The sequence below is a fragment of the Elephantulus edwardii genome, unplaced genomic scaffold, assembly GCF_000299155.1.
Source record: "Elephantulus edwardii isolate Elephantulus edwardi_28Jun2011 unplaced genomic scaffold, EleEdw1.0 scaffold00005, whole genome shotgun sequence".
NCBI lineage: Eukaryota > Metazoa > Chordata > Mammalia > Macroscelidea > Macroscelididae > Elephantulus > Elephantulus edwardii.
Genome location: NW_006399755.1, coordinates 10,160,789 through 10,174,070, shown reverse-complemented (window position 1 = coordinate 10,174,070; position 13,282 = coordinate 10,160,789). Strand labels below are relative to the sequence as shown.

Here is a 13,282-nt window from a genome sequence, read left to right as displayed (position 1 = left end):
TTGTTTTCCAACGTTATGTATGAAGTTGAATCATGAAGTTGCCAACCTTCAGCTGATTCTGAGTTATACAAATGGTAGTTCTATTTGGCTTAACCTAAAACAAGGTCTTTAATCTCTGTATACTTTCATTAAAAATATTTATGACATTCTTTATATGTATGGAATGTGATTTTATACACTGAGAAAATAACAACACACTAAATAAACCCCTTGCCCACATAAAGTTTACATTCTAGTGATGAGAAACAGATCAAATATATTTAACTGTATTTCTTTGAATATAAAATGCACTAATTATAAGGTTTTTTTAGTTTATTGTTTTTATTTCCCCTTTTTTTAATCATATTTTTTATTAATTTTAATGAAAATTTACAGAGACTTTGGATTTCCATTCATTCATTGTTGTACTTTTCTCCCTGCCCACCCCTCCCCACACAGTACACTCTTTTCTTTGAAAAGTAAAAGAAAAATTCTTTCATTGTCATATAATCCCCCCAAGTCCACTCCATGATGCAGCCTTCGTTCTGGACTCCTGTCATGACAATAATATCCAAACACTTATCCCCTTAAAACAGTTTTCTCCCTCATCTGTTTCAATGCAGTCTACATCATTTATCCCATCTTTCTTAGTCTCCCCCCAACCCCGATGTCAGTCCTGTTTTGCAACGGTGGCACTATGCAGCATTTGTGCATTTAATTGTATGTATTGTTAAGAAAAAGTTGCCATCTATGGCCTGCTATCAACTGTATGATGCATCTGATATATGATGTTAAAATATAAAGAATATGAGTTATAAATGCAAAGAAATATAATTTAAAAACTTGAAGCATGTAAGGAAGATAGAAGATACTTAAGAGAGAATATAATTTTATGAGGGGCAACCAGGAAGTTTCATTGATAAGAAGACCTGATTAGAGGATGGAAGGGAAGAGGAGAAAAGGTTAGCAAAAGGTCCAAGTTCAGAGGGGAGAGTGGGCTTGGCATGTTTTAGGAACAAGTAGATGCCAGTGCAGTTGCAACAGAGTGAAGGGAGAATGGTAGGTGGGTGACACAATCTGAGAGCTAGCCAGCATTCAGTTGTTACATGTCATCAAGTCAGAACCAATTCATAGCTGACCCTCTAGCAGGTTTTCAGAGGCTGAAAATCACACAAGAGGAAATTGTCCATCTTTTTCCCATGGAATAGCTGGTGGATCCAAACTGCATGACTTTGGATTGGCAGCACAATTCCTTATCCACAGGACTGTTATTAGCAAGACTGTTAATTGTATTTTGTTGTAAAGTATTTTGTTGTAATTGTATTTTTGTTGTAATTGTTGTAAAGACTGATTTTTTCTTTAAGTGAGGTAGAAAGCTTCTGGATCGTTTTACCCACAAGAGTGACATGATGTGATGTAAAAGGTGGTTGTTGTTGAGTGCTACTGGGTCAAGCTTGACTCCTGGCAGCCCTACAAACCCTGCCTGATCCTCATGATCTTGGATGTGCTTCAGGCCATGGTGGTGGTCACTGTTCAGTCCATCTCAGTGAGGCCTTCCTCTCTTTAGCTGACTGACTCTTGAAATGTCCAAAGTGTGTGAGATGATATTTCATCGTCTTGGCTTCTGAGGACTACTCTGGAAAGTAATGAGGGGCTGGGTATATTTTGAAGGAAGAACAGGTTACTGTTGACCCTAAAGGTTTTAGCCTGAGGCTCTGGAAGACTATCATTGCTGTTGATTGCATTGCAGTGTACTGATTTTGGAGGAGGTGATTTGATAGAGTTGAGGTGGGGAAATCAGGAGTTTGCATTTAGACATGTCAGTTTTGACATATCTCTGGGGACCTTACACTGCCAGGCCAATAGGCAGCCTCATGATAGCTGGAGAAAGGGTTGAGGTTGTGTTAACAATTTCATCTTGCTTGGATCCACAGCCAACATATTTGGCACCAGCAGTCAAGAAATGAAAAGATGAGTTGCTTTGGGAGAGTCTGCTAAGAAGTTTGCTCTCAAAGACCTCTCCAGAGAATTAAAGAGATGTCAGTCTAGAGACTAAGCTGTGCCTGATCCAGGCCATGGTCTTCTCAGTTGCTTGTAATGCATCTGAGAGCTAGACAGTGAATAATGATAACAGAAGAAAATTTGATGCCTTTGAGTTGTGGTGTTGGAGAAGAGTATTGAACCTACCATGGACTGCTAAGAGAACAAACAGGTCTGTCCTGGAGAGGGTGAAATCAAGTTGCTCCTTAGAGGTAAGGATTTTGAAGCTCCATCTATCTCACTTTGAGTGTGTTGTCAGAAGGACCAGTCCTTGGAGAAGTACATTGTGCTTGGAAGGGTAAAGGGTTAGCGCAGGAGAGGAAGATCCTGGATGAGATGGATTGGCACAGTGACTGTGGCATTGGGGACAGATGTGGCAATGAGACGGTGAGGTTGGCACAGGATATGGCAAGGTCAGAGCCATTGTTTGTAGTGTTACTGTGAGTCATAGGTGATTCAGTGGCATATAACAGCAACATAGGGAGCTCTATAAAGCACTTACTGCAGAAGATCAAAGATTACAACCTCATGTGGATTATATCTCAACTTCAAATAAACAGCAGTCTTCACTGCACCAATAGCAGCAGCATGATAGGTGGAGAAAAGATAAAAGTTGTCTACGATTTAATTTTCTTGGATCCACAATAGATGCTTTTTTATTGTGTGGGAGAAGAGTACTGAATATCCTCCAAAAGAACGAACAGGTCTTCTCTTAGAGGAGGTGTAACCAGGGTGCATGCTCCTTAGAGGCAGGATGATGCAACTTCATCTCACATACTTTGGGCATGTTGTGAGGAGGGGCCAGGCCTTGGAAGAAGACAATATACTGATAAAAGTGGCGAGTGAGAGGAAGACCCCCTCAAAGATGGACTGACACAGTAACAATGAGCTTCGGCATATTAGAGATGGTGAGGATGGTGCAGAACAGTGCAAGGTTCAGATCTGTTCGAAGGGTCGCTGTGAGTCATAGTCAACTGGACGGGACATGGAAACAGTACAGAGCTCTGATGACATAATCCAAAGGGAATTGTGCTACTAACTCAAAGGCCATACCTTTCAGGCGGTTTGAATCCACCCGTGGCTTTGTGGGTGAAAGATGGTGGTTTCCTCCCATGGAATTGCAGTCTTGGAAAGTAGAGTTGAGTCTGAATTGGTTCAGCAGTGATTTTGAGTTTTGAGTTTGATTCAACCATCAAATATGGAGTAAGAAACTGGACATATATTTTGAGGTTAGGGATGATTTCTGAGCTAGAGCTAGAACTTTTGACATTATTAAGCGTTTAGACATTATTGAAACTCGTGAGATTAAAGCAGTAGTCCCAAGATTGGGGCCCTTCAGGTGATAAAAGGCAGAGAGTGAGAGGAACAAACACTGAGAGGGCTCAGTAAGGGGAGAAGAGAACCAAGGAAATTTCTCTAGGAAGAGGAAAATGTGTCACATGCTGAGTGTCAGGTAGCCTGAGAGGCAAACTAGGAATGTGTGAGAAATATGGAAGTCTTTGAGTCCTTGAGACAGGCTATTGAGTGGGACAGTGAGAATGAAAACTTGGAGGGGATCAGGCTAGTCAGAGGGGAATAGGAAACTGCCAATAAATAGAAGAGGAGGTGGGGAAATTGAGGGATCAAACTGGTTGACTGGTGAGGCTTTTTTTTTTTATTGGTGTTTTTAAAGTGGTAGAAGTAATGTTTGCTAATGGAATGATCAATTATAGAGAAAGAAAAACTAAAAATATAAACTTAAGGTCTCATATGGTTTTATATGTCACAGTACTCCTGTGACAGTCTTTGTGCAGCAAACTTACATGTTCTGTTTATAACATCCCTCTGGCAAGTCATAACTTTTGGATGAATTCATTTTCTTCTCCCTTGGAATATATAGTTTTTATCTTGACACTTTTTATGTAGTAAATAACTTTGTATCTTAGTGTTTTAATATTTCATCTTTTTTACATTTTTTTAAAGAATTTTTTAACATTTCACCTTACGTTTTAGTCGATTGGGTGTTCAGGCAACAAAGTCTTTTGGTACTATGAAGTTACAGGACAGGGCAATTGTAGAAAGTTGATAAAGAATATGGTCTAAGAAAATGTCACCAGAACAATCAGGAAAATTCCTTTTATTATATTAGGGTTATTTTTAAAAAAATTATTTTTATTTTCATTGTTGCACATTTTCTTCCTTTCTCCTTCCCCTCCCTGAGCCCATCCCCAAGTGCACCCCTTGTTTCATAGTATTGTCATACATAATGCCTAATTATATATTCCTTTTAAACAGTTCATCCCTTCATCTGTTCTAATGCAGTGTTCGTTATGTATCCACTCTTTTCCCATTCTCTGTGCAGCCCACTCATGTCTGGCCTGTTTTACAATAGTGGTGTTATGCATTGTTTGTCTTTTTGTGACTGAGATATTTCACTAAGCATAGTGTCTGCTAGGCTCCCCCATATTGTGTGATAATGTTTTATAAGTTTACTGTTTTTTCATTGCTGTATAGTATTCAATTGTGTGATTGTACCATAGTTTATCCATCCATTCATTTCATTTGTTGAATTCCATCTTTATGCTATTGTGAATAACATAGCAATAAATATGGTTTATTCCATCTCTTTGCAATCTCGTAGCAATAATGTAGCAGTGTGCATCCATCTGTTTGGATGGTGGGTCTGTTTTTTTTAGGGTATATTCCCAATAGTGGAGTTGCTGGGTCAAATGATATTTCTATTTCCAAATTTTTCAGAAAGTGCCAGACTGCCTTCTACAGTGGGTATACCATTTTGAATTCCTACCAGCAGTGAAGAAGAGTTCCAGTCTCTCTACAACCTTGCCAGCTATGACAGGGTTCTGATTAGATGGTTAGATATGTATAAATGGGCACAAATGTTAGATTAGTTGGCCCATCTTGATTATCTAACTTTACCATTGTAGGCTATTTATTTATGTTGTTTATTGTAAATATCACTGCTCTTTCTCTGCAAGATACTAGGTGTTTCTTTACTTTCATTGAAATTATTATGTGAATAGAACTGAAAACAATAATTATGCTAATTTTTTTCTTTTTTTTCCAACTCAGATTAAGAACTTCTTATCAAAACGAGTGCTCATAATGTATTTATTCAGTAAGGTAAGAATATGTAGTTATAGCATTGGGAATAGAGAAGAGGAAATAAGAAATGAGCAGCAGATAGGATCTTCTAAATATTTTATAGCTTAATCATACTGAGCCAGATGGCTTTGTCTAGCTAGGGCTTCACTGAGCCTCCTTCAACCAGTAGTTGCCCCGGACACACATCTCACCTTGGTGATTTCCTGAGGCTTCCCTCAGTAGTTGGCCTCCCGAGGCTCTTTAACGCAAGCAGCTTTGTGCTGATGTCCAGCATCTGCCTTTTCCCTTCTATCTGGATCTTCACGGCTCATTATTCTGTTAATATATCTTTGTGGCCAGTTTGGTGTTAAAAAGAGAGTTGACAGTTAGGTCACAGAGAGCAAACTTGTGATGGAAAAATGCAACTCAGGCAACAAACTAAATGACTTTCCAGTTTATTTGTCAGCTGCATTAGGAACATAAATCTGTTGCAGAAGCTAAAGATTATTTTGTGCTTACTATACAACCGTTTTGTGCTAATTAATTCTTTGATGAGCCAATCTTTTGCTCAAAAGTAGGGGAACAGTTTTTTATTTCACTTTTTAAATCTAGCTTCTTTCAGATAGCACAATATTAGCTGATACTGCACTACCTCCATTAATGCTTTCAAGTAGAAATTTGTATTGGCACCATTATTTATTTTTGTACTTTTGATGCTCATACATTGATGAGGAAAGAAAGCTGAATAATCCTGCAAGAAATACAGATAAATGTAACATAGAATTATTTCCTGTTTTGAAACTATTTTATACTACAATGGCAAGAAAGAGCCACCATACTAGCAGTTATACAAAAGTGTTAGAGTGTTGCCAAGTCACTACAGAGGGAAAGGTGATGTTTGAAGTTGTACTTCAATCTGTTGTTTCAGAAGAATGGGAATAGAATGCATCTCAAGTTATTTTACTGCTGTTCTTTTCTCTTCATTTAATTCTAATAGCAATCCTGTAAAATAATGTGTTCATTTTGCACATGAGGAAACCTGAGACTTTGAGGGGTCAAGTGTCATTAGACACTAGGGGCAGAAAGCCAAGCAAGGCACAAAGCAGACCCTGAACAAAATTTCCCTTTCCTTGCAAGTGAATAGCCGGTTTTGACTCTTCGTTTGCACATGGACATTGCTGTTTGCTGTTGAGCTAAGTAGGCTTCTTTGGGGACATAATAAAGAAGTTTTTAAATGGGTCACTTCTTTTATTATTTGCTGTATTGAGATTGTTATGGTTTTTCTTTGCAAGGACAATTAGGACTAATAGGAGGTAATAAACATTTAGAGTCCCTGGGAACAGTTAATTCTCTACTTAGACATAGAAGCTGTGGGTGAGTCCGTTTCACCAGAGGTGCCTTGGAAGAAAGAGCTGGCAAACTGTAGCAAAATCAGCCTGTGAAAACCCAATGGAGCACAGTTCTTCCATGATATGCATTTGGTGTACATGAGAGGAATCAACTATGTGGCATCTGACTTTGTTTTTGTAAAAGTATTTAGGAAGGATTCTTTTTTGTTTGCTTTGTTTTATTTTATTTTTGGTCCTCAAAGGGGCTCTAGTGGCTCCACTTCCTAAACAACACGCCTCTGGAAACTGTGAACTTTGGTAAATGTCGATATTTGTAGAGGGACTACAGGCCTTTTCATAGTCGCTGTGTATTGTGCTCGACTGAAAGGCAATCAACAAAACAACCACAACAGTGGCTTTTTGGGTACGGAGTAACCTTGCCAATCCAAAGTCAATTAGTTCAAATCTACTAGCTTCTCTGTAGGAAAAGACAGGTAAGCTCTTATGTGATTTACAGCTTCTGAAAACCCTCTAGGAGATTAGCTCTGAGTTGGTTCCAACACCACAGTGATTTTTTTTACTTTTAACTTTGTTTAAAGCAAAGTTTTCTAAACTGTTCTCTTGAATTATCTAGGTACTGATCATCTAAGGTGAAATATGTAACTATTTTAAAGGAGCAACCTGAATCAGAGATTGAGACTTGGCAAAGGTTACATAGTAAATTGACAGAATGACTTAGTGCAATTCAGTCATATTGTATAAGAATTTACTTTATTTTTAAAGATTTAAAATTTTGATTTTAATTATTTGAAGGTAGAATATGGACATTTAAAAATCTATATTAAGTGAAATGTGTCTTTTTCTAGATCTATGTATTTAGCTATATATGTAAAAATTCGTTTTTGCCTACAGAAACTATCTTTATTTTTTTCTTTTTCTTTCTAGCACCCAGAAGCCTCTATTCAGGCTGTTTTTTCAGATGCCCAACTGCATATTTGGGCATTAGAAGGTAAGCAGTCTCAGTGACCTGTAATTTTAATTATAGGTAAACATTGAAGTAAATAATATGAAAAAACAGTTCTAGATTTTTATCTCAATCTCAATTTTCAAATGTTCTCTTACATTGTTTATAACTAGCTCATTTCTCCCCTAGATATCTGTAATTTGGGCAGAAATTTTTAGTAGAAATAGAGAAATTGAAAAGTTTTTCTATATTATAATTTTTTTTTTTCCATCAAAGAAATGTTTGGCCAACTTTTGTTAAGCCTTGAAAACTTAATTGTTAAAGATGTGTTTCTTTTCATCAGATAAGCCACTGCCTTTCCAGTGCTTACAAACTTCCTGAGAGAGGCCTCAGGTAGCATCTGTGAAAACATTTTCCTCACCACCTACTCCCTTGTTGCTGTTATGTGCCATTGAGTAACCTGTGACTCATGGTGACTCTGTGTACTGTACAGCAGCTCTGGACCCTACCCTAACCTGAGCTAATCTCATTGACGCTGACACACCTACCCTCCAGTTCCCCAGTTATTATTTTCAATCCATCTCATCAGGATCTTCCTCTCTTGTACTGTCCCTCCACCCTTCCAAAAATGATGTCCTCCAGTGACTGGTCCCTCTTGGGAACATGTCCAAAGTATGTGTGATGGAGCCTCAAAATCCTTGCCTCCAAAATACAATTTGGTTTCACCCTCTCTAAGACTGACCTGTTTGTTCTCTTGGCAGTCCATGATATGTTCAGTACTCTTCTACAGCACCTACTCCCGTGCCATGCTTTATTTTGTTCCCTGTTACTTGTCACTGTTTAGCACCTAACATATTTTAATTTTCTCAACTAAAACGTAAAGCAGAGATGTGGTAATTTACAGCTAATGTAGTTGAGAATTTTTTACTACCTGGTGAGATCTTTCAGAAGCTCTGCTGGCAAGCTTTAGGGGGTTTGTAGTGCATTGTGCCGACAGTAAAAGGCTCCGAGTGTCTGGAGTTCTAATCCACCAGAGGCTCCATGGGAGAAAGGTGGGCTGTGTCATCTTGTTGAGATTTACGGTTTTGCAGACCCAATGGACTGTTACTTAGAGTCAGAATTGACTTGATGGCAGTGAATTTTGACTCTTAATTCATGCCTTCAGGATACTCTAGTGGCTTAATGGTTAAGCACTCAGCTATTAACCAAAAGGTGTTCCGTTTGGATGTTCTGTCTTCTTTGAGGAAGAAAATGTGACAGCTGTCGTAGAGACTGCAGCCTTGGAAACCCTGTGTGACAGCTGCATTCTGCCCGGAGGTTTGCTACAAGTTGAAACTGACAGCAGTGGCTGTTGGAATTTATTCAGCTATTTTTCCCATTTTTCTGCTGTATTTCTCTTTTTTTTAAAAAAATTTTGTTGTTGTAGTGTTCTTTATATATTCAGAATATTAGCCTTTGGCAGATAGATGTGTTGCAGATAATGTTGCCTGATTTTGAGTAACGTTTACCTTGTGTTTTTGTTTTCTTTTCCTTTCGAGGCCTTTCTCACTTAGTAGCTGCATCATTTACAGAAGATAGATTTGGGGTTGTCCAGACAACACTACCAGCTATTCTTAATGCTTTACTGACGCTGCAAGAGGTAAGGGGTAGAGCTTTGCTCTTACTTTTTGAATTTGATTTTTACATATTACATATGCTAACAACAAAACATATGTTGGAAGTTAACATAAAAATGCTATTCTCACTCTCAGGAAATGATCCTCTAAAGGAGAAAGATTAGGAAGAGAAAACAAATTCTTACTATTAATAAGTATTTAGAAATAGAAAAGAAAAATATACTAAACCTTTGATGTACTTCTGGTAGATTATTTTGATTTTCAGAATTCTGCTAAGTGCTAGAAATTTAGGTCCTTACATGCTTTGTTGCTACTGAAAGTTCATTTTTACGTAACTGATGAGTAACCTCTTGACTAGCTGCACAAGAGTACAGAGCTAAGGTCACAAAGGGTCACCCTGTAGACTGGGTGGCTAGGTAAAATAGAGGTCTATTTAGTTATAGAGGCAGAGAAAAGTAGAAAAGTGAAACATGCTTTCTGTTTTCTCATAAACGTTTATTCCTAATTTCATGTTTGGTGAGAGTTCCCTCATATAATACTAATTTGATGTCAGATAAAAGGTTTGAATACTTTGTGCTGGAGGCATTTAGGGATGGAGCCATACCCATAATATTTTTTAAATTTATTAAATTATTACTAATTTTCTGGAAGAGATGGTATTGGACTAGGCTTGAAAAGATAACAGTTGATACCTGTTTGGGTTTTAGAAAGCCATTTAAGATAAAAAGGGGAAACATTCTTCAGTTTCTTCACAGTTCAGAAGGTTTTATCCATCAAGATTGTTGTTATTATGTGTTATTGAGTTGCCTGTAACTCTTCCTGTCCTGTGCCAGTCTCACTAATTATGACACACCAACCCATTGCCCCAGTTACTGTATCAGACTTTCTCATCCGGGGTCCTTCCTCTCCTGTGCCATCCCTCCACCCTTCTGAGCATGATGTCCTTTTCCAAGGATTGGTCTCTCCTGGCCACGTGCCCAAAAACTAGTGATTGTTTTTCCTCGTTTTTAGGTTCTCTTTGTTCCTACTGCATTATGTATGTTACTTGAGACCCGTTAGTTGCTCCCAGCTAATGTTTACGGAGTAGAAATGCATCATGGGGTATTCAGAGTTGTGACTTTACAGATGCAAATCATTAGGCCTGTCTTGTGAGCTGTCTCTAGATGGTTTTGAACCACCAACCTTTTGGCAACTAGTCCAGTGTTTAATTCTTCGTACCACTTAGGATCTCCTGTATGTTCACATGAAAAACTCATTGCCATCTAGTGAGAATCAACTCATAGCTGACCCTCCAGTGGGTTTTCTGGAGTCTGAAAATTGCATAGGAGGAGAATGCCCATATTTCTCCTGGTAGAGTCGCTAGTAGAATTAAACCACGAAAATGTTAGTGCCTTTGGGCCAGCAGTGCAACTCCATATAGAGTACAACACCAGAGCTCCTGTCCATCCACGGTAAGTGCCAAACTTCAGGATCTGTTGGAAAATAGAGTATAAATTAAGGAGTTGGATTAGAATTAGAGTTGAGACACGTATTAGTTGTACGTTGTTGTTAGTTGTTAAGTGCCATCAAGTCGCCTACGACTTATAGTGACCCTGTGTACAACAGCCCTAAACCCTGCTCTGTCCCTTGCTAAACTTACTGTCTCTGACACACCTACCCCATTACCTTAGTCACTGAATCTACCTCATCGACGGTCTTCCTCTCTTGTGCTGTCCTTCCACCCTCCCAAGTATGACGTCCCTTTCTAAGGAATGATCTTGCCTTGCAACATGTCCAAAGTATGTCAGATGAAGCTTTAGAATCCTTGCCTCCAAGGAGCAACCTGTTTAACCCTCTGTAGGAAGAACTTGTTTGTTCTCCTAGCAGTCTGTGGTATATTCAGTACTCTTCACCACCACAGTTCAAAGACATCAACTCTCCTTCTATCATCCCTAGTCATTGTCCAGCTCTCTGATGCATGGCAAATAATTGCAGATCAGTTGTATAGCCTTGGAGAAGTCTCTTGTTTCTTTGAACCTCAGCTTTTTCATCTTTCCAGTGTTTACACAGATTGTTTTTATTATTCTTTTCTCAGTTACCTTTCTCTAAAAGATACACTTTTCTAGTATTTCACTTGCTTAACTATACAGTAGAGTAACTGATTTGGAAGTGTTTTTGGTGTTTATAACAGGTAGTTTTTTTAAAATAACTGAATATATATAAATAAGAATAAAAAATAATTCATCTTTATGCAGTACTTTATGATCTTCAGAGTGATCTTACATCATTATTTAATCCTCACAGTTGTCACATAAAATAAACAGGATGGCAGTAGCTTTGTTGTTGTCAAGCTGATTATGACTCACAGTGATCCTATGAACAGCAGATCAGAACCTTGTCCATTCCTGTGCCATTTGAGATGCTGGACTGTATAAAGAAGAATGTGGCATCAAGATTTGAGGAAGATTCATCAACAGCCTGTATTATGCAGTTATACAACCTTGCTTTCAGAAAGTGAAGGAGACTTAATGAAGATAATCAAAGACTACATATGGGTTATGTCTCAACATCAAGAATGCAAAACCTCCCCTTGTCTTAAAAATAACTTCATAATAGAAGGAGAAAAGATTGAAGTTGCCAAAGATTTAATTTTACTTGGACCTAAAACCAACATCCATGGTAGCACCAGTTAAGAAATCAATAGATGTGTTGTCCAGGAAATACCTGCTGTCAAGGATCTGTCCAAAGTTAGAAAGAGAAAAGAGTGTTAGTTTAACACATTGCCACACACTTTTAAATTGATGACCATGCTTAGAAACACTACCCCCCCACCCCCACCCCCCAGCTGTCATTTGCGGCAACGTGTTTAAAGATTAAGTTGTGCCTGATAAAAGCCAAGGTATTTTCCATTGCTTCCTATGACTAAAGGTTGGACAATGAATAAAACAGAAGCAGCATGGATGACTTTGAATTATCTGTATTTTAATGGTGAAGTACGCTTAAAAGTGCAGTGACCAATTTATATCACACCCACAAATCTTTACAGACCTACACTTTGAACTCAGTCTGTTTACAGCCTCTTATCAATATGTTGTTGCTGTTATATGCAGTTGAGTCACCTGTGACTCAGTGATCCTATGCATGACAGCCCTAAACCCTGCTCTGTCCTGTGCAATTCTTATTGTCTGAAACACCTACCCTCAATACCCCAGTCACTGAGTCAGTCCATCTCATCAAGGGTCTTCCTCTCCTGCGCTGTCCCTCCACCCTCCCAAGCATGACATCCCTCTCCAAGGACTGACCCCACCTTGCAGCATGACCAAAGCATGTCAGACACAGCTTCAGAATCCTTGTCTCCAAGGAGCATTCTGGTCTCACCCTCTCCAGGACAAACCTGTTTGTTCTCTTAGCAGTCCATGGTATATTCAGTAATCTTCTCCAGTACCACAGCTCAAAGGCATCAACTCTCCTTCTATCATCCCTAGTCATTGTCCAGCTTTCTTATGCATAGCAAGCAATTGCAAAGACTATGGCCTGGTTCAAAAAACTCTTCATATCTATGTCCCTTATTCTTCAAAACTTTTCTACTATTTTGTCTTGTTCCCTCTCGTTTTCCCCTCACCCCATCACCATGAAGGCGAGACTCTTCTTTAGAGTATATTTAGAGCTGTGGCTTGCAAACTTACTGGACCATAATCTACAGTAACAAATTTTAAATAAGGTCAAAATATGGATAGATTACGTAGGTGCTAGAGTCAGTAGGGAGTTGTGCTGCTTGCCCAAAAGTGGGACCTCTGTTGATTTGAATCTCCCAGCAGCTCCGTGGGAGGAAGATGGACAGTCTTCTCTCGTGCAGCTTCTAGTCTCTAAAATGGAGAGTCAGCTATGAGTTGTTTGCAATTTGATGGCAAGGAGTTTTCTTTTTTTTTTTGAGAGATATGTATGCATGTTTAAGAGAAAAGAAAGATTTTAGAACAGTACTTATTTGGCCTGTGTTTTGTACGCTATTAAAGTTCCCTCTTTCATTAAGAAGTAATGCTAGTTGAAGCATTCTGAATTGACTACACATGAATCGTATTATAGATATATATTGTGCACCAAATTTGCTTTGTTCTTACTTTATGTCACTATCAGAATTGCTAATTATTGTCAGTACCACAGCATAGTAGTTGTAGTTGAGTATTAAAAGGAAGGTAGTCTGTTTGATAATAGAGATTAACAGTATGTTGTAGAATAGTGTTGTTGTTGTTGTTATGTGCCATCGAGTCATTTCCGGCTCATAGCGACCCTATGCA

The 13,282-nt window shown here is 38.5% G+C and overlaps 1 protein-coding gene across 2 annotated transcripts in view; it reads left to right on the top strand.

The window, feature by feature from the left end:
- NDC1 (NDC1 transmembrane nucleoporin) overlaps window positions 1-13,282 on the top strand; it is a 68,314-nt gene that overhangs the window by 36,783 nt on the left and 18,249 nt on the right. For both annotated transcript variants that reach the window (XM_006879703.1, XM_006879702.1), the window contains exons 14-16: window positions 5,089-5,139; window positions 7,374-7,437; window positions 8,931-9,031. In XM_006879703.1, the coding sequence (XP_006879765.1) occupies window positions 5,089-5,139; window positions 7,374-7,437; window positions 8,931-9,031 (216 nt within the window). The remainder of the gene's footprint in view (window positions 1-5,088; window positions 5,140-7,373; window positions 7,438-8,930; window positions 9,032-13,282) is intronic.